This window comes from Bison bison, unplaced genomic scaffold (genome assembly GCF_000754665.1).
Source record: "Bison bison bison isolate TAMUID 2011002044 unplaced genomic scaffold, Bison_UMD1.0 scf7180017864135, whole genome shotgun sequence".
NCBI lineage: Eukaryota > Metazoa > Chordata > Mammalia > Artiodactyla > Bovidae > Bison > Bison bison.
The window spans coordinates 1,104,409-1,125,200 of record NW_011494707.1 but is presented as its reverse complement, the minus strand read 5'-3'; the positions used below and the strand labels follow the sequence as shown (position 1 = coordinate 1,125,200).

Here is a 20,792-nt window from a genome sequence, read left to right as displayed (position 1 = left end):
CCTCGGCTGCTGCTCCGCCTCCCTCCCCGCGGGCTGTCCCCGCAGTGCTCCGGGACCCAGCCAGCCTTCGGGGCGCGCGTCGCTGCTGGTGGTTAGGGCTCTAGCGATAATAAATGATAGAGGATACAATGACTTTGCTATCTCTCCTGGGTCGCATCATGCGCTACTTCTTGCTGAGACCCGAGACGCTGTTCCTGCTGTGCATCAGCCTGGCGCTGTGGAGTTACTTCTTCCACACGGACGAGGTGAAGACTATCGTCAAATCCAGCCGGGACGCCGTGAAGATGGTGAAGGGCAAGGTGGCCGAGATCATGCAGAACGATCGACTAGGGGGGCTCGACGTGCTGGAGGCTGAGTTCTCCAAGACCTGGGAGTTCAAGAGCCACAATGTGGCGGTGTATTCCATCCAGGGTCGGAGAGACCACATGGAGGACCGTTTCGAAGTTCTTACGGACCTAGCCAACAAGACGCACCCCTCTATCTTCGGGATCTTCGACGGGCACGGGGGCGAGGTAGGAATTCTCTGAGACTTTGAGTGTGTGTGTGTGTGTGTGTGAACTACAGGACGTTGTGTGCGCAGCCGGTAGGACTGGGTGCGAGGGGCGTGGTGATGACCTACCTGGTGGTGGGTTGGACCGAGCCACTGGTTCCAAATATGACCAAGTTGTCAAAAACACTTCCGGATCCAGACCTTTTGTACAGAGGGTCCTATGCGAGGGAGGGAGGGTCATCTATAACCTATTTCGTGCCTCATAATTTATGAAGTTTTTCAAGGCCAGAACGCAGCAAATGACTGTGCTAGTTTTCCTGGGAGAGTTAATGGTTTCTACTGTCTAACTTTGGTCCAGGGCCTCAGCGCCCCTGTTATGGATTGGAACCCGAACTAGGCACAAAGAAGGAATAAAGTATCTTTGATTCTTGTTAGGAAAAAGATAACATCTGCAGATAGGAGTCAGTGAGTGCTTAGTGAGGATGGAGGAAGCTGTGATTCCTTTCCATGTCCTTCTCCCAGAGGAGTAACCCGAAGGGGCAGCGCTGGGCTCCTTCCCAATTCCATTAACTTTGCATGTGCAATCCGGCCACTTGACAGCGGCGCTTAGCTGGCGGGCCGCTTTTAGCTGGATCGAGGCGCGGGACCGAGGTCCCTCTGGCTTTAGAAGAGGTGGCAAAGCCCGCAGAGGTAGCGATGCCCAGATTTCATCTCTGCGAAATTCCCCTAGCCGGCGTGGGACGGAGACGTCTCCTTGCTTCTAAATTCTTTTATTCGGGCGTTTATGCGGGAGCGAGAGATGACGTTAGAGGTTCAGGTCCTTTTCCAGCATTTCTGCGGCATCCTGATTGCTTGCCGGGGCTCAGATTTCCTGGAGGTCGGAGCGAGAATTGGCATTGGTCCTTGGGCATCGGCCCAGGCGAAGTGAGTGGTAAACGTGGTTCAGCCACCCCATCTCTAAATCTGGCAGTTTGGAATGGTGTTTCATTGCTGCACACTTTCTTTTTTAAGCGTACTTTCTTACTCATATCCCCGCCCCTCCCCCCACCTTTGCCACCCCTTCTTCATCACTCCCCTCCACCCCATACTCCCATCCAACCCTCCCCTCATTTTATGGTCTCTGGGTGGGCTGTAGCGGGAATTCTCTTTCGAGCTTGTTCTTTGTTTTTGGTGAACACCGAGAGAGCTCTCAATTGGTTGTCTCTTTTGGTACCAAGTCACTTCAGCCACCACTCTGCTGATCTTTACAACATACTGCATCTAACTGCCTGGTAGAACCAACTTTGCCAGGAATGACAACTTACTAATAGTTGGAAAGTTTATTTGGTAGAACTGAAATAAATTTTTGCGATTTTTCATCCACCCTAGCCTTTCTGTGTTCTGTGTTTCAAAACGAAGTTTTCTGACGGATTGTAATTTTGTAGCCTCTTATATAGCTTGGGGTTCTTTTCCTTTGAGTGGGTGAAAGGTGTGGAGTTAACTAAGGGCCAAGATGTGAAGTTAATTGAGGGAAGGGCCACTGTGTACTTGGGTAAAAACATATCTGAAGGAGGAGGTTGCCAATATCATGACTGATTTGTTTCCTGGTTTGAGTCAGAATGTCTATATTTTCATTTTATGTCTTTAAAAAAAATGTTTTACATTTATTTGTTTTAATTGAAGAATAATCGATTTACAGTATTGTGTTGGTTTCTGCCAAACGTCAACATGAATCAGCCATAGGTATACATATGTCCCCTCCTTCTTGAGCCTCCCTCCCACCTACCTCCCCATCCCACCCCTCTAGGTAGTTACAGAGCCCTGGTTGGAGTTCCCTGAGTCATACAGCAAATTCCCATTGGCTATCTATTTTACATATGGTAATGTAGGTTTCCACTGTTCCTCGATTCTTATAAATCATTTAATAAAGATTATGTTTATTACATACTTTTACATGAAAATTGTTGGCAGGTCTGATTCTTGTCTTAGAAAGTACAGTTTTTATTCATTTAAAGGTCTGGATGTAGTATTAATGTTGTGAAACTCTGGGCTGTGCTTGTCTGGGTGTGCTGGATTGTTATGTTTGAACATGTAAGTAAATGGGGTGTTTTAAACTTTTCTTCCAAGTCGATATTCTAAAACTTATGTGTTGAAGACTCCAACAGATTTCAGGTTGAAAAATTCAGTATTATCTTCTGGTAGATGTATCATCAGAAAAGGGCCATAATAAATGCTTCTATTTAATTGGAAGTATTTTACCTGTATAAGGCTTTTCATTAAATTTTTAAATAATAAAGGAGATCATCGTTAGCCAGACTATGAAATGAGTTTCATTGTGCCTTACATTAAAAAGTTTGCTGTTTGCAAAATAATAAGTATTATCAGTACACTGAAAAGTAGAATAATTGTTCTCTGTATGACATTGTACAGACTGTAGCCAGTTCATTCATTTTGGCTTTGTTATAGGACAAAATAAACTTATAAAAAGGAGCTATTTAATTGCTATTGGGAATGTGATGGCAAATAATATTAGGTAGCTTCTCTTTTGCTTTTTCTTTCATTCAAAGAAAATCCCACCATCTAAATCTTGTCTTTTGTGTGGTTTAACTCCTTTAATATTCACCAGAGGAGGGTGCCACTGTTTGATTTTGGTACAGATGATGGTTATCACCCATCAGAAAAGAGGAAGCTTTTTCTGAACTCTGTGTATATAACTATGTATTGTCGGTAGTGTAGTATGGAAGATAAATGAGGAATTTAATTTATTTATAATAATTCAGACTAATAAGATAGGCTGCTAAAAATCAGGACCCGTCTTCAATGGTAGTGCTTTTAGATATGGAAAGAACCTCAGCCACCTTGTATATCTGTTTCATTCTGTTTTTTAGATGATATGTTTACCGATGGCAGGAGAAGCTGTGACTTTCCTAAGACTGCATGGCTTATTCAAGGCCTTCAGTTTGATAATCTTTATATTAAACCAGTGGACAAATTTATTTGCATATTTACCTAGGTAAATAGATATCACATTAGGGATACACTGATGAATGAGATACAATTCCTTTCCTCAAAGAGTTTCAATTTGGTAAGAGAGATAGACTTGTATACCAGAAATTATAGTTATGGTGTGCTTGCGGTTATCCGGGAGTTGGTGATGTACAGGGAGGCCTGGCGTGCTGCGATTCATGGGGTCGCAGAGTCGGACAGACTGAGCGACTGAACTGAACTGAACTGTGGTTATAGTTAGGGTCTTATTGGAACATTGTCATTTTAATCAAATTGGGAGGTCAGAGGCCCTGGGAAAGACACCCTGAAGCTGTATTTACTGCAAGGTTAAATGTATAGGTTTTCAGTCTGCGCTCTGCTTTAAACTGTCTGTGACCTCGGGCAAGTTTGCTTAAGCAACTTTATCTGGGAGTTTTTAGTCTGAAAACTATGGATAATAATGCATGTGAGGTTCACCTTCATCAGTTATTTAATAGCCTATCTAGAAAAATACTTGATGGGTAGAAGGATGTGGAAGAAGAAGGCTTAGAGACCAAGAAGTCCGCAGTATTGGGGCAACAGTATTCAACAGAAGAAAAGAGACTCTACCCATGAAAGCCACAACTTTGATCACTAGAAAGTAGTATATTGGAAATAGATAATTCATTAGGTATCTACCAAACTCTCTAGCACTGCTTGTTCGAACTTTTGGTGAACCAATTATTTATTTAGAATTTCAGGTATCCTAGCATTAGGGACGGAGAAGGCAATGGCACCCCACTCCAGTACTCTTGCCTGGAAAATCCCATGGACGGAGGAGCCTATGGGGAGGAGTCTATGGGGTCGCACAGAGTCGGACACGACTGAAGCGACTTAGCAGCAGCAGCAGCATTGGGGAAGTAGCATCCAGACTTCAGGTGAAAATTTTCTGATGAGTAAAAAGGAATATTCTTTATGATTAATTGGTAAATTGGTATTCTGATTTGTACTTTAGCCTCTTATGAGTTAAGTTAACATGAGTTAGTTCTCTTGAGTCTATTCACTATTTATTTTTGACAAAGCTATGTCTCTGGACCTGTTATACTGAGGACCAGACCCAGAATGGCTGTGGCTTCTAGATGGATGCTATCGTAATGAGCCATTTTTTTTTTTTTAGAGTTGCTATGGGCCGGCTTCCTCACTTGATGCCCTTGGGCCCTTGAGACATTCTGACCACCATACTATGGGTATGGGTATGGGTTGACTCTGTGTGTGTGTCTAAAGTCAAGGCAATGACTGTTTTGCTGTATAATGCAAATTAAAGCAACAAAAAGGAAAAAAAAAAGTGTAGATTGTATCAACGAATGTGGAAAGGTTAAGATTATAAAATACTGTTTATCTAGGAAAATTGTTTTTGGCACTTATCTGTAATTTTTATTCACAGGCAAAAGGTGTTTTTTGTTTTTAAACTTTTTATATTAACGAGAAGAAATACCACTGATCCTTTGAGGCACTTTTTTCAATGTTCACGGCTGAAACTATGTGGAGAAATAATTGTTATGTACTCTGTATGCTTATGGGCATTACTGTATTCAAAGTCATGTATCATTGTATCATACAACTAACACACAATTTGGCCAGTGGTTTAAGCTTAGAGTTCTACACATAACTTCAGAGAGAAGCTATACTTCAGATGCTTGTCAGAAGCTATAGTCTTGAGGCTTAGCACTTAGAAGCTCAGAAGAAAAACTGCTTACGAAGGGTTGCCTGAAGGATATATACAGTCTGGTTCTTTAGATCAGTGGTTCTTAACTTTTCTTAAGTCATGCTTCTCTTTGAAGATGTTATGAAACTATAGACATATCCCCCAGAAAAATGGAGATGAGCATCAAGTTTTGTTTATAATTTCAAAGAGAGTTGGATGCCTGAAACATCTGGATTTTAGATTTAGTCTAGATAGAATAAAATCTGTTTCTGATAGATCTAGACCTGCAGGGAGCAGTGTACCTCGGTTGCCCTGATCACCTTCTTCTCTGTCATTTTGTATTTACTGATGCGTGTGCTGGCATTTGCCTGTGAGGATTAGTATGAAGGATGATCTTCCAAAATGTTTTGACAGATCAACTGCAGGATGTCATTGAGGACTTTGTTACCTTAGATAGTATTCTCTTGATAAGGACCAAGGGAGGGAGAGTTCACTGAGTGCCCTTTGTTTTTATCAAAAGGATGCTGAATCATGATTGGCTTATCTTGTGTTTGTTGGCTGCCAGAAGTGTTAGAGCCAAACCCCTGACCTACCTCTAGCAAGAGTGGAGAATTTTATTAATTTGGCACATCAACTGAGGCTTACTCCCAGGAAACTTTGTATTTCCTACGTTTACTTTTCTTTTGTCCCATTTTTCTCTTTCTCCTTTTAGATATGCCTGTTTATCTTGTGGTATATATGTTTATGTGTTTCATTAGATATTTCTGAAATAAGACATAGTAGTTCCAAATAAATAAATTATAAGTGGCACAATGAATGATCTGCTTTTCAGACATTACTGCTGCTGTTAGTAAATTTTGGACTCCCACATTATTGACATACTAGAAGCCTGTAGATTTAGTGTGGACAAATGCCTTATGGTTTAAGAGAAAAGTCAGATTGTTTTGGCTTTCAATGGCACATTAACCTTTCTGCCCCCAAAGAGGGAGGCACTTTCCCTTTAATAATCCACCCCTGTCCTAAGGTGAAGGTAGGATCCTGAGTGCTGACTTTGTTGCATCTTCTGAACAGATTGTTTAGGAATTCAGTTTAATTAAACATGGGTTTTCTGTATAGTTTGTGGCTTGTGGCAAACAAGAGTTATGTTCTCTGTGATGCCCATAGACATTCTCTGCCCTCAGGGAGCATTCCATCTACTTGAAGAGATAAGTTTTTTAAAGAAATAGCAGAACTACAAGATGCAGTTGGACTACCTGCAAGAGAGTGTTGGCCTGACGAAGGGAGCTTGGGGAGTCCTGGAAAATTTTGTAAAGGAACTGACATTTGACTGTATCTTCCTATTTTAGTAGACAGAGATTGGGTGAAGGGAGAATGAAAAGATAACATTACAGGTGAAAGAAAAAGTGTGAAAGTGGTATAGATGTAAAATGCAGGCACAGGAGAAGAAAGGCAGGCGGCTCTGTTTGTTTAGAGCAGGCTTTCCCCATCTGCTGCGATCTAGAGGCCCACACATTTTCTTCTTTATTTAAATACCTTCTATTTTATGATATACTTTATATTGCTTTTTAGATCATCTGTTTTTCAAAGTTAAGTATATTTGTTTAAAAAAGAAACTTCATTTCAGCGCTATGAGTGGAAAACCCAGAAAATGAAATTCTTGGCCTCCAACCTGCTAATAAGCTGTCTTCATCTTGATGGAGTAGAGTGATTCTAAAACAAGTTCTTCTCTTAGTCTCTGGTTACCTCTGGAGTCCTTCTGTCCCCCTCCCTTCGCTTGTTATGAGCAGAAAGGTGGCTTTTAAAGTTTAGTTGTTGGCCACAATTTGAAGTGAGGCAGGCCGCTTGTTCCTTTTTCAGGTGGAAGGTGCCTCTGGTGAGGCCACTCTGTGAGGAGCCTTGATTGGGAACAGCTTTCTGACTCATGCGGCAGATAAGATTTCATGTGTAACATCCCTCCATGGGGAACCCAGAATTATAGGCAGTTTACAGTGTTCTAGTGGAAATTCCATCCCTGTTTCTGTTGCAGTTAAATGAGGAGATATTATAGGAATAAGCCTGAATCCTTTCTAGCTTAGTTTAAAAAGTAAATAATTCATCAGTTTTGGTACTTGAGCCATTATTGGTCACAAATTGTGATTATTTACAATGACAAGATACACAATGACAGCTGTGCTGGGGCTCGCGGTTGAGGAGTCTTAGCCTGGACTTTGTGGTTTAAACAGGTGAGGAGCTGGAGATGCTGCTGGAACTGTTGTCAGCCCTGACACTGAAAGCCACGCTGAGGCGCCTGGGTCATGTGCTGTGGATAATGGAGAACCATAGATATTTTTGAGCAAAGGAATGGCTTTTAAATCCGTGGTTTCCTAATCCCTCTAATCTATATAGAGGATTGATTGGAGAAGGAAATGGCAATGCACTGCAGTATTCTTGCCTGGAGAATCCCCATGGACAGAGAAGCCTGGCGGGTTATAGTACATGGGATTGCAAAGAGTCAGACATGACTTAGCAACTAAACCACCATGAATAAATACGATGGAAAGGGGGTGTGTGTGTGGCGGGTGGTGTCAGTTGAGGAAGACTGGGCCAGAGCAGAGAAGAGGAAACCCTGGGGTGTGGGTCATTGCTGAAGAGGGGGAAAGATGAATTGGAGACCCTCTGAAGTAGCAAGGCCGCTGCCAGGCTTCCCAGTGTGGCACCACTGACATGAGAGATGGCAGCTGATAGAAGAGCAGATTTGGGCAATAGTGAGAATAGTGTGAGTTTGCCTATGAATTTTTTTCGGTTATCTTTAGACATTTTCTGAGATTCATAAAATGTTTGTTGACTGTTTAGTACCCCAATTTGTAAAATGTTATTTCTGTCATACCTTATCTAAATGGACACATTTTAAAACAGTGAAAATAGGCATCGTATATAATATCTGATTTATTCAAATAGGCACTTATTACTGTTTTACTTTGTTACTAGGAATAATTTAGGTTTTGTTATGAGGTATAGCTTTTCTAAGACTAAAAAACAACAGGATATCTTTATATATCTTAAATGATTTCATTTCACTGATACTTATTTTAAATTTAAAAATATGTATATCATCCAGTCTCAGATGAAAATGTTTCCCAGGCTCTGTCCGGTTTAAATGTAAACACATAATTCCATAGGGACTCAGATTTTTAAAAAGTAATATTTAAATTTGGATGTTAATATTTGAAGCATTTGTTTTATTCCTAATTTCTATTTTGATTTTGAACTACTTCAGTAATATATTTTTTTGGTTTAATTTTTATTACCATTTTAATAATTCTATTTAATAAATATTAAAGTAAATCTGCAGCAAATTAAACATATTTAAAAATAATTTTAAAATTATAAAAGTAGTATGACTACATGATCGTATAGAAAAAAAATCACTCCAAATTTCATTATTCTGTCACATCCACTATTATGATTTTGGTGTATTACTTGTTCATCTTCTTTTATATGTTTTTAAAATATTATTTTACATTGTTATAATGATATACATATAGTTTTACATCTTGGCTTTTTTCCCACTTTGTATAGACTCAGTTATTTTGCTTCATAATTCTTTGTTATATTTCTAATGTATTTTTTAGTGATGGACTAATATTTTACTGGATATTTGATGAATTACTTAATTGCTTCCTTATTGGTATACATTTAGATTCCTCTGACTTTTCACCATTGTAAACAGTAAATGTGGTTGTAATAAGTATTGTTGTGCTTTTACTGTAGTTTGGGTTATTTCTCCAGGGTGCATTTCCAGAAGTGGGATTTCTGGATCAGAGAAGAAGTGAAGAAACCACTATTCATGGTAATAATAATAATAATAAGGGTTGACAGTTATTGAATGTATATAATACTCCAGGGAGTATTTAAAGTACTTTATGAAAGTCAAAGTGTTAGTCTCTCAGTCCTGTCTGACTCTCGGCAACCTCATCGACTGTAGTCCTCCAGGTTCCTCTGTCCGTGGGATTTTCGAGGCAAGAATACTGGAGTGGGTAGCTATTCCCTTCTCCAGGGGATCTTCCTGACCCAGGGATTGAACCCTAGTCTCCTGCATTGCAGGCAGATTCTTTACCATCTGAGTCACTAGGGAGGCCTCAGTACTTTATATATATTATCAAATTTTAATGATCATGACACTTTTTTGAGGTAGGTACTGTGTTATCTACGTACATAAGTAGAAATTAAGGCTCTGAGAGGTTAAGTAATTTGCCCAAGGACTGTCCACAGCTCCTAAGTGGTGAAACTAGGATTTGAAACTGGGATTCAAACTTAGAGCTATTTACCTCCAAAGCCTGTGCTGTCAGTTTCCAATTGAAGCTCTACAAATCTTAAATTTGGGCAATAAAGTGCAGATAGCATTGTTAGGTGGACAGTGCCTGGTTTTCTCATGTTGGTAAGAGATGGAGTTTCTTCTTTGACGGTTGTGTCCCTGTGTCCCTTGACATGTTGTTTTTGAAAACTCTATGCTGGTACCTTGGTAGGTAGATTTTATAATTACCTGGGAAAGTCCTGAAGTTAAAGAAATTAGGGGTCAGAAGTCAGAGCAGATGGTGACTCATGCTTAGTCTTTCTCAGCTACTCCCCTTCTTTGCTGGCAGAATCTCTATCCCACTATAGAGAATCCCTAACATTTTTGCCTCTTAGCTCATGAAAGGCTTCTGTAGGCATTCTCAACAAGCAATAATGATTTATATTTTATTTTATTCTAAAGTACCAAAGGTTTGAATTTAGAATAAGTATGTAGGTTTTTGTGTATGTATATATTTGCATAATTTCTCTTTTATACTCTTTTATACTGAAGCACAGTTTTTTTTTTTTTTTGGAGGATCAATAACTTCCTAATATGTAAATGATTGTTAATTTTAAAGAGCAAGGTATCATTTTTTCATTTGTTTTTAATACTGAGTTGGTATGTTTAGTTTGAGTAGGTGCGAAGTCTTGCGTTTCCATCTCAGAAGGCTCCCTAAAACTTTGTTCTCTTAGTTGGCCTTATTTCAAGCCCAGTCTTTGTGATAGAGATAATCTGTTTTTAATATAAATCTTCAAAGGCAAAGTTTAAGTAAACAAAGGAAGACATTATTTTAAAGATAAGAGTGGCTCTGTAGTCCCCTTATAGCTTTCTTTTATAGTTATAGGCCCTCCCTTGAAAAGTACAAAGCATTTAAAGTAAATATTCATATGGAGAGAAACCATGCATTCTGATATGTTAATAACTTTCAATAAAGTAACTTTCAATAAAGTTGAGGTCTGTACTATGAAATACTATGCTTAGAAAGTGAAGATATGATACTTTACATCTGAAAAATAAATCTATAAAAATCTCACTTGCTTGGTCTCTCTGGGGAATTTTTTTCCCCCTTTCTCTGTTTAGTGAGAATGGGACCCAATTTAATGGAACATCAGCAGCCTCCAATTTTTTAAGAATGAGGGAGGGCTTTGGTAGTTGAGTCTATTAAGGAAAGAATGAGACTTATTTTCCTCCATTCCTAGAAGACAAGGAAGTTCCTGTCAGCTACTGCAGATGGACCACCCAAAGGTAAGTTTGGTGCCATTGTGTATAATTGTGTAAGATGTAAACTGTATAATGGTGCCAGGTAGAGAGACACCCTTTTCTGTGTGTACAGAGGAACTGCCTGTTTCCCAAGCTAGGTATCTGTGGGCCTGTAATCACCTAGAAAGGGTGCCTTTTAAAAATTTCTATAAAAGTCACCATAACAATAGACTAGACTTCTGAGACTCACATTCTTTACCATACCATCCATCCTTGTTTTGCTTCTGTGTGAGCAGGTGATAGATAATCTGTATGTCTTAGTTTGCTAAGCCAAAGGCCAGTTATTCATCGCACATTATGTCAGCAAACTTTATGACTTCCCTGGAGAAGTAAACACTTATTTGCGTTTGCTTTTCAAAGTTATTGGTCATTATAAATGTGAATGGGGATTTAATGCCCTGAAGCTCTAAATCTTAAATATTTCAAATGGTGTTTTTTATAGGACAGTCTATATTTAGCATTAGTGGTAAAGTTTACACCTAAAAAGGTTAAGAAATTTTTATTCTCTTCATTATAGAATTGCCAGAGAATAGAAACTATTTTATTCTGATACATATATACTGTTTCTTTTTAATCTACTGAGTGGTTTTGTTTCTCTTTTTAATTAAATAGATTAACTCTTAGTTAAATTAGTCACTGACATTTTCTAGCCAGTAAGGCTCTTAACTGACACTGTCAGGATTTTATAGAAATTGAGACATAGTAGGATTTCGATCATACTGTTTGCCTTTTTGATCCTTAATATGATGAGTTGAATTTGCTGTAAGAACTGATTTGCATATGCGTATGATAAATATAACTGTCCTAGAATTTGGGATTAGGAAGTTTTTAGTTCTTTTTTATTTTAACTCTCAGATGTTTTTCTAAATTTCTGTTTAGAAAGAAGATAAATTTTCTCTTTAGATAGGCTTGGCAGAGATAGTGAATTGTCATATAATCCAAATATAGTGCCTGAAGCCTCACAGCTACATGGATAATCTATTTTTAAAGACTTTCATCAAGGAGATTTCACATTGTCCCTGGAGAATTTTTGTCTCTATAATCCTCTCTCAGGAAAATCATCTTTATATGTGAATTACATTCTGTTGGTTTAAGTGTATTTCTTTTAGTCTGGCCTCAATGGAGATAATGTAGGATTAGGTTGTTACCGTTCATAAATCAGTAAGATTAAGGTAATCAGAAATCTCCTTCCCCTGTATTAAACAGGTACATCAAATTTATGGAAGAAGTATTCATCTTGGAAAAAGGAGATACAAGATAATTTCAACCAAAGACAGAATGATGTTTCCAGATAATCAATAATACCTCCTCTTTGTTAAAGAGCCAGTTGGGCAATAAAGGAAATGTCCTCTTCCAGTTTTACAGATTGGCTGGTTTTGTCTTTCATATTCATTGTCAGAGACTTAGGCTGCAGCAGAAGTAAATTCTAGCTACACACCTAGCTAGTGCATTATTTGGAAGTTTTTGGTTGTAAGTGACATAGAACTCAAGTGGAAGCAGCTTAAACTCTAGGTTTATTTATTATCTCATGTAACAAATGTCCTGGAACTAGGTGTTTCCAAGGTTGGTTGATTCAGTAGCTCAGTGACTTCAAGTCTTTGTATAACTACATCCAGAGACGTGAAAAAGAAACTGTACCTGTTCTGCATTCTTAAAGCCTGAGGAAAGCCTATCTAAAAACTACAGCTCACATCTCCTAGGCTAGAATTGTTTCCATGGCTCAACTGGGAATGGGCCATGGGAAAATTATCACCATGGTGATGAGCTCTGACCCAACATATTTCACCTCGGTTCTGGAGAAGAGCCCAGCCTCCTCTGGAGATCATGGACAGCCTAGGAAGGTGAACAAGGCCTGAGTTTTGTTAGCTAGAAGAAAGGCAAGTGGGAAGGGTTGTTGATTGGGCCACACACATGGTCTGAAGAGGGTTCAGAGAAGGTGGCCTGGAACATTTCTTATCTACACATTAGCAACCTCATTGAAGAATGTTGCTATGAAGTGTGTAACACTGACATGAGGGAAAAAGTTAGAAGACTTTAGAAAAGGGTAAACCATCTTATTTTCAAATTAGCTTTAGGACGGTTTTGCCTGGAAGGAAGCCATGGTTCCAGAGGAACTGTCGAGTGCTGGAGCAGGTGGGCGAGTGCTGGAGCCATCTTACCCTGGTACCTCTGCTGGTTTTGGTGAAGGTTATTCTTTTTTTTCCCCCTTTGAGATTTCAATAAGATTCTTGCTCTAATTTCTACTACATGTCTTGTAAGAAAACTGCAGCTGATTGTGGAAGAGTCCCGTATGGAGGATGGAGGGAGTTGGGTCCTAAGTTGGTTTAAAAATATAAGATCGTGTATAGCCAAAATCTCTTTGGAATGATTCCTCAAGTTGACTATAGAGAATGGTGTCTATGATGTTGTATTTCTTATTCTGTAGAGCAGTATCTAGGTATAAATATATAATATCCCCAAGTCATGTATGTGCTGTGCTGTGGTTAGTTTTGACACCATGGACCATTGCCCACCAGGCTCCTTTGTCCATAGGATTCTCCAGGCAAGAATACTGGAGTGGGTTGCCATTCTCTTGTCCAGGGTAATTCCCGATGCAGGGATTGTACCCAGGTCTCCCACATTGCAGGCTGATTCTTTACCCTCTGAGGCACCAGGGAAGCCCAAATCATGTATAGTATAAAGTATGGGATGGAGAAGGAAATGGCAACCCAGTCCAGTATTCTTGCCTGGGAAATCCCATAGACAGAGGAGCCTGGTGGGCTGCAGTCTATGGAGTTGCAAAGAGTTGGACATGACTGAAGCAACTAAGCATAAAGTATAGGATGTGCATATAAAATATAGTTTAAGGTGTTTTAAGTGATATAAAAGAGTATCTTGAATTTGTGTAAATTTGTAAATAGTATCATTTCACTGTACCTTCTGTAAGATAATAGGATAATAAATTGAAGGATGTTTTGAGATTTTCAAGTGACAACAGGAATTTATTTCCTTTAGAGAGAGAGTGTGTTATGTATTTCTGTGTGATCATTTTGAGAAAATTTAGTTTCTTAAAGTTTTAAAAATACAAAGCAGAATAAACATCTGGTTTTTTGGAGTCAGGTTGAATTTATCCTGATTATTTAGAAAGTCGGTTTTAGAAGGATAATTATAATGCCATATTGAATACTTTTATTTTTAATCTAAGTGCCAGCCGTATCTTTGACACCAGATGGAAATACAGAGATGGGTACCCAGCATGGTAATTTGTATTCATTAACACATAGAAGTAGTTTATACTTGCTATTTCTTTTTTTGCCTATGGCTTGAGACCTTGGGGGATTTTATTCTCCAGCAATTTCAGAAGAGACCAATCAGGAATTCTGATCTTTCCCACTTTCCTGGTGCCTCTCCTAAGCATCTGATATGGTTGTGCTGTGCTGTGTTCAGCTGTATCTGACTCTTTGAGACCCTATGGACTGTAGTATGCCAGGATTCTCTGTCCATGGAATTTTTTCCAGGAAGGAATACTGGAGTGGTTTGCCATGCCCTCCTCCAGGGAGGTCTTCCTGACCCAGGGTTTGAACTGGTGTCTCCTGTGGCTCCTGCATCGACAGGCAGATTCTTTAGCACTGCGCTACCTGGGAAATCCCAATCTGATATGGTACTTCAGGTCTAAATTCGTTTGATAAATGTCTGGTCCTGGGTTTGTCTAAGAATGAGACTTTTTGAGCAGCAAGGAATTCTTGGAAAGGAAGCTTGTGTTTTAAATAGCTGTGAGATCCAAGTGGCTGCTGCTGAAGAAATCACGTGGGTAAAGAGCTGGGATTCTAACGGGGGCCAGAGAAGCTCTCTACCCTTTCCTGTTAGAGTCAAAGACCCTGCTCTGGTTCACGGAATCACACAGTGATGGAAACTTTTTATTCCCAAAGACTTATGTAATGCGAGTAGTTTAGACATGAAATAGCACAGGCAGGCATGTATTTTGGCAATATTTCCCAAATTTGATGGAAAGGGCTGTTAGTTTTTTTCTGTCTCTCAAAAGTAGGATAACAGTGGGAGTGCCCAACTGATATTTTCACTTTACCTGAGAGAAGTCTCAGCTCTAGCCTTCATGGTGACTGTCTGTTAATGGAGGTTAGGATATTGACTTTCTTCATTAAAGAAAATTTAACATTGATGTGATATTATTATCTGATACACAGTCCGTATTCCAATTTTGCCAATCATCCTAACTGTTCTCTTTAAAAACAGCTTTACGTATGATTGACATACAATAAACTGCATATGTTTAATATATATAATTTGATTAGTTTTAGACTGTGTGGGATCACAATAAACTGTGGAAAATTCTGAAAGAGATGGGAATCCCAGACCATCTGACCTGCCTCTTGAGAAACCTGTATGCAGGTCAGGAGGCAACAGTTAGAACTGGACATAGAACAACAGACTGGTTCCAAATCGGAAAAGGAGTACATCAAGACTATATATTGTCACCCCGCTTATTTAACTTATATGCAGAATACATCATGAGAAACACTGGGCTAGAGGAAGCACAAGCTGGAATCAAGATTGCTGGGAGAAATATCAATAATCTCAGATATGCAGATGACACGACTCTTATGGCAGAAAGCGAAGAAGAACTAAAGAGCCTCTGGATGCAAGTGAAAGAGCAGAGTGAAAAAGTTGGCTTAAAACTCAACATTCAGAAAATTAAGATCATGGCATCTAGTCCCATCACTTCATGGGAAATAGATGGGGAAACAGTGGAAACAATGGCTGACTTTATTTTTCTGGGCTCCAAAATCACTGCAGATTCTGATAGCAGCCATGAAATTAAAAGATGCTTACTTTTTGGAAGGAAAGTTATGACCAGTCTACATAGCATATTCAAAAGCAGAGACATTACTTTGCCAACAAAGGTCCATCTAGTCAAGGTTGTGGTTTTTCCAGTGGTCATGTATGGATGTGAGAGTTGGACTATAAAGAAAGCCGAGTGCCAAAGAATTGATGTTCTTGAACTGTGGTGTTGGAGAAGACTCTTGAGAGTCCCTTGGACTGCAAGGAGATCCAGCCAGTCCATCCTAAAGGAGATCAGTCCTGGGTGTTCATTGAAAGGACTGATGTTGAAGCTGAAACTCCAGAACTTTGGCCACCTGATGCGAAGAGTTGACTCATTTGAAAAGACCCTGATGCTGGGAAAGATTGAGGGCAGGAGGATAAGGGGACAACAGAGGATGAGATGGCTGGATGGCATCACCGACTCTATGGACATGAGTTTGGGTGAACTCCGGGAGTCAGTGATGGACAGGGAGGCCTGGCGTGCTGCAATTCATGGGGTCGCAAAGAGTCGGACACGACTAAGCAACTGAACTGATAGATACTTGTGAAACCATTACTACCATCGAGATAATGAATGTATCCACCACCATGAGATAATGAACATTTCTATCACCCTCAAAAGTTTCTTCGTGCCCCTTTGTAATACCTTTATTCTAATGTTCTTCTCCAATCCATCCCTTTATCACTGGATATGCTTTCTGTCACTATAGAGTTAGTTTGCACTTTGTAAATGTAATTTATATAAATGGAAATATACAGTGTGTATGTCCTTTTTTCCTGGCTGCTTTCCCTCACCCCGCCCTAGCATAATTATTGAAATTCTTCTGTGTTGTTGTATCCATCAATAATTAAATTCATTTTTATTGCTTAGTATTCTATTGTATGTCAAATTTTTGCCTGTCAATATTCATGTAAGTATGTGTACTGACATATGCCTTCATTGTATGTGGGTGTGCTCAGATGCTCAGTCATGTCTGACTGTTTGTGACCTCATGGACTGTAGTCCACCAGCCTCCTCTGTCCATGGCGTTGCCCTTGGGTAAATACCTAGGAATAGAATGACTGGATCATATGGTAGGTGTTATATTATCTTTTTAAGAAACTGCTGGGTAAACTGCTGTTCCAAACTGGTTGTACTGTCATACATTTTCATTATTGGTGTATGAGAGTTCTAGTTGCTCCATAGCTTCGCCAGTCTTCTAAATTTTAGTTTTGGGTTGGCCAAAAAGTTCATTCAATTTTAAGTAAAAAAAGACATAGTTTTCCTATTTACTAAGATCTTTATTGAACAATGGATTCACTAACGGAACAAACTTTTTGGCCAACCCAATATAATTCCTGCTGCTGCCGCTAAGTCGCTTCAGTCGTGTCCGACTCTGTGCGACCCCATAGATGGCAGCCCAGCAGGCTCTGCTGTCCCTGGGCTCTCCAGGCAAGAGTACTGGAGTGGGTTGCCATTGCCTTCTCTGAATGTAATTCCTAGTAGTCATGAATTGGTTGCTCAATATGGTTTTAGTTTGCATTTTCCTAATGACTAATGATATTGAGCATCTTTTTAATGTGCTTTGGGGAAGATGGTCTTCTTTTGAAAACAGAAAAAGGTGGTTATTAAATTTTGGTTTTCTTGTAAAATCTGACTTTTAATCCTTTTCTCTTTGGTGTGAGTGAAAGAAGAGAATAAGAAGTGAAAGGAGTAGGAGTGATTAGACATGACTGTCTCTTACTGAGAGAGGCTAGGAGTACAGCCAAAAATAAGAGGTGTTGAGAGGCTGTGCAGGATAACCAGGAAATTAGATGAAACAAGGAGAGCAGAAAAGAAAGACGAGGCCAGTGACCACTAAGGACAGTTTGTATTATCACATTCTTTCATGTTCTTAAAACCACATGTTCTTGCATTTCAAATGAAAAATCTGAAAGAGACTTCTCCTAAATGCCTTTGAAAACAGAGACTGTAGATACTGCTTCTGCCTTCTTTCTACTTATCATTTCCTGTTGTCATCTGAACTTTTTCAAATCTGGTTTTTTGGTGGTCTCCAGAGGCCTCATAACTGCCACGTGTGATGACTTGCTTTCAGTCCTCATCTTAGATTTTTCTGTAGGATCTGGCTTTCCTGACCACCTATGTCTTAAGATTCATCTCCCTAGCCTTAGTGACACTTAAGTTTTTTTTTTTTGCCTTCTCTTCTCTTAGGTTTTCACTTCCTTATGAACCTGGGTTTTGAGGACAGCTGTCCTCAGTGTACTGGTCCCATTCTGTTCCTTTGCACCAGTATCTTTGCAGCTTCCTGGGATTCAGCCATCCTCTTTGAGAAGAGGGCTTTCCTTCCCATCTAGAGTCCACATCTTTTCATGCTGACTGACTTGAATTTCTTGATGTCACCTCCGTAGCTACCTGTCTGGAACCAAATTTGCCTGCTGTGTTCATAGATTAATTTTATCTTCAGACTTGTCTCTTTCTGTCATGGCATTACTGTCTTGTTTTCAGTCTCCCACTCTTGAAACTGCTACTTTTGTTTCTTCTCTCTTCATTCAAGTCTGTGAGACTGTGTCATACATCTCATTTCTGTCTCCATCTTCATAGTCCCACAGCCACCATCCTAATTCAGGCTTTCATTGCTTCCTGCTGGGACTGTCACCGTGGCTTCCTCATGGGTTACTTAGTCTCTGCTTACTCTCCCTGCCAATCTACGCACTGATATCTTTGATAGGTCAGTCTTTTAAGCTCACTGGCTGGTACTTTGTTTCTTTTAAAAAGTCTTTGACTTCTGACCAGCCATGATACATTTCTCTGAATTTATTTGTGGGATACTCTTAACAACATTCCTGACTACTTTACCTTATTCAACCTTCTCTTGTGTCGCTCTCCTACACAAAACTCTGCACTGCAGCAGAACTAATCTTTTTATTATTCCCCGAATACCTGACAGATACACATGCCCACTGCTGCTGCTTGTGAAAAGCTCTATTCTGTTCTGATTCCTATTCCTCTTCTCATAACTGTGTTTTATCTTTATTCCAAAAAAAAAAAAAAGTGAAAGTGAAAGTCGCTCGGTCATGTCCAAGTCTTTGCAAACCCCATGGACTCTCTCTTGTATTATTACTCATTTTTAAGGTACCTTTTCTCTTCAGCCAGAGTTCACCTTTCTTGAGTTTCATGTCTCTCTCAAATCCCTAAGGTGTGCCTGCAGTGTTCCAGATGCTTGCATTCTGATAATAACAATGCCTTACAATAATCCTGGAAATAATGATGCCTTGCAGATGAAAAGGAAACACCAACTTCTGTGACTGCATTTGTTATCATTCTACCAGTTGGAAACCACAGGGCCCTGCTGTTCTGACCGAGTGCCTGCAAAATGCCAGATGCTTTCGCTGATGCTCTTTCACTGAATCCTCATGGTCTTTGCGGGCTGCTGTGGACATCTTTGGGCTTCCCAGGTGGTAGTTGTGGTAAAGAACTTGCCTGCCGAGGGTTTGATCACTGGGTCAGGAAGATCCCCTGGAGGGGGGGATGGCAACCCACTCCAGTGTTCTTGCCTGGAAAATCCCATGGACAGAGGAGCCTGGCGGGCTACAGTCTTAAGGGTCACAGAGTTGGACGCAAGTGAAGTGATTTAGCATGCCCGTGGTTGTCTTCATTTCACAGATGGGGAAACTGATGCTCAGACTACTGTGTGCCCAGAGTTACACAACTGCTAAGTGGAAGGGCTGGAATGAAAATATTTCTCTTGTCTGCCCCAATGCCAAACCCCCCTTCTCTGTACCACACTGTGTGTATAGGCAACAACAAGTTTTGGCAGGGCCTTCACCTGGGGTTATTTCTGAGGTACTGTTAGCTCTCAGTTTCTACCATTTTAGATTATCTGTAATGGATATTTCAAGTACATGGAAATGGAATCAAGTTGAGGAAATAAAGTAATTTATTTACATCATTCACTGGTATTTACTTTTTGCTTTTTCTCATCAACTCTTGTGAGTTGTGCAATGTATGGTCCATCCAAAAGCTGTTTAAATAATGACCAAGAAAAATGCAGATTAAATATATAGAATTCTGAAGGTGAGCCTAGGCAAGTGGTTTTCATCAGTTTGACAGGTGTGATCCTATATCTGGTTGTAAGGCAGGAATTTTGAAAATTGAAGCCGGCTCTTCAAAAGAAGCTGGCAACCAAGATTCTCTGATTTAACTCAGTCTTCCCTTCCCAAGGTGGCTCAATTATTTTGCTGGGTTGTTATGGATTATAGAGCATTAGGCATGCCTCAGTTTTCAAAGGTAAGTACAAAAGGACATTCTAGAGAATCCCAAGAGCATCATGCAAAATAAAATTATAGTATTTAGTGAGTATCAGAGAGTACAAATGAACAACTTTGGCTGCCTAGGGGTGCAAACAGTAATTCATAGACTTGAGATATGGAACTCAGACATTCTTCGTTTATACTCAAGAGGAGAGAGGCATCAGATAAGTTGCATGACAGAAGAGAAAACAGCTTACTGATAGTGTGAGAATACCTTTGGAAGAAGTGAACGTCATCAACTTTATCTTATTTTGCCTAATGTCATGAAAATATATGCTTCTTCTACTCTTTGAGTTAAAAGAATGGCATTTTAGAAAACATCCAGCATGAGGGGGTGATAGATTTCTCATGTACAAAATGGACATTTTCTACTTTGGGGAGAAGTAGACAACTTTTGGGGAGCTTTTGGACTCATATTCAGAACTCAAGTAACTCAGTTCTTAACAGGTAACTCCACTAGCTACCTCTTCCTCAGCTCTTCCAACCATGGGAAACAGAAATTGCTCTATGGTTCTCTTCACCCATGCAGTAGTCACTGATCACCACTCCAGAGAGAAACAGGCCACATAGGATGAAAACATGATATTTCCTCAAGCAGTTCATTAAATTTCCCTTTGCTGTGTTTAGTCATTCAGTTGTGTCTTACTTTTTGTGACCCCCATGGACTGTAGCCTGCCAGGCTCCTCTGTCCATGGCAGTTCTCCAGGCAAGAACACTGGCGTGGGTTGCCATGCTCTCCTCCAGGAGATCCTCCCAACTCAAGGACTGAATCCAGGTCTCTTGCATTGCAGGCAGATTCTTTACCATCTAAGCTACTAAGGAAGCCCAATTTCCCTTTGGCAGTGTTCAGTTTGAGTAGAAATTCATTAAAAAAAAAATTCTTATTTTTTTAAAAAATGATTCTATGAAAATCTTTTATTATTTATTTTTTTGCCATGTGGGGTATTGGATCTTAGCTCCCTGGCCAGGGA

The 20,792-nt window shown here is 39.8% G+C and overlaps 1 protein-coding gene across 2 annotated transcripts in view; it reads left to right on the top strand.

Moving 5' to 3' along the window:
* Nucleotides 1-6: 6 nt before the first annotated feature.
* PPM1L (protein phosphatase, Mg2+/Mn2+ dependent, 1L) overlaps nt 7-20,792 on the top strand; it is a 327,484-nt gene continuing 306,698 nt past the window's right edge. Inside the window, exon 1 of one of the 2 annotated variants that reach the window (XM_010839836.1) lies at nt 7-512. In XM_010839836.1, the coding sequence (XP_010838138.1) occupies nt 114-512 (399 nt within the window). In that variant the 5' untranslated portion in view covers nt 7-113. Of the gene's footprint in view, nt 513-535; nt 1,415-20,792 lie in introns of those variants that run through there. The other variant, XM_010839838.1, reaches the window with a different exon arrangement.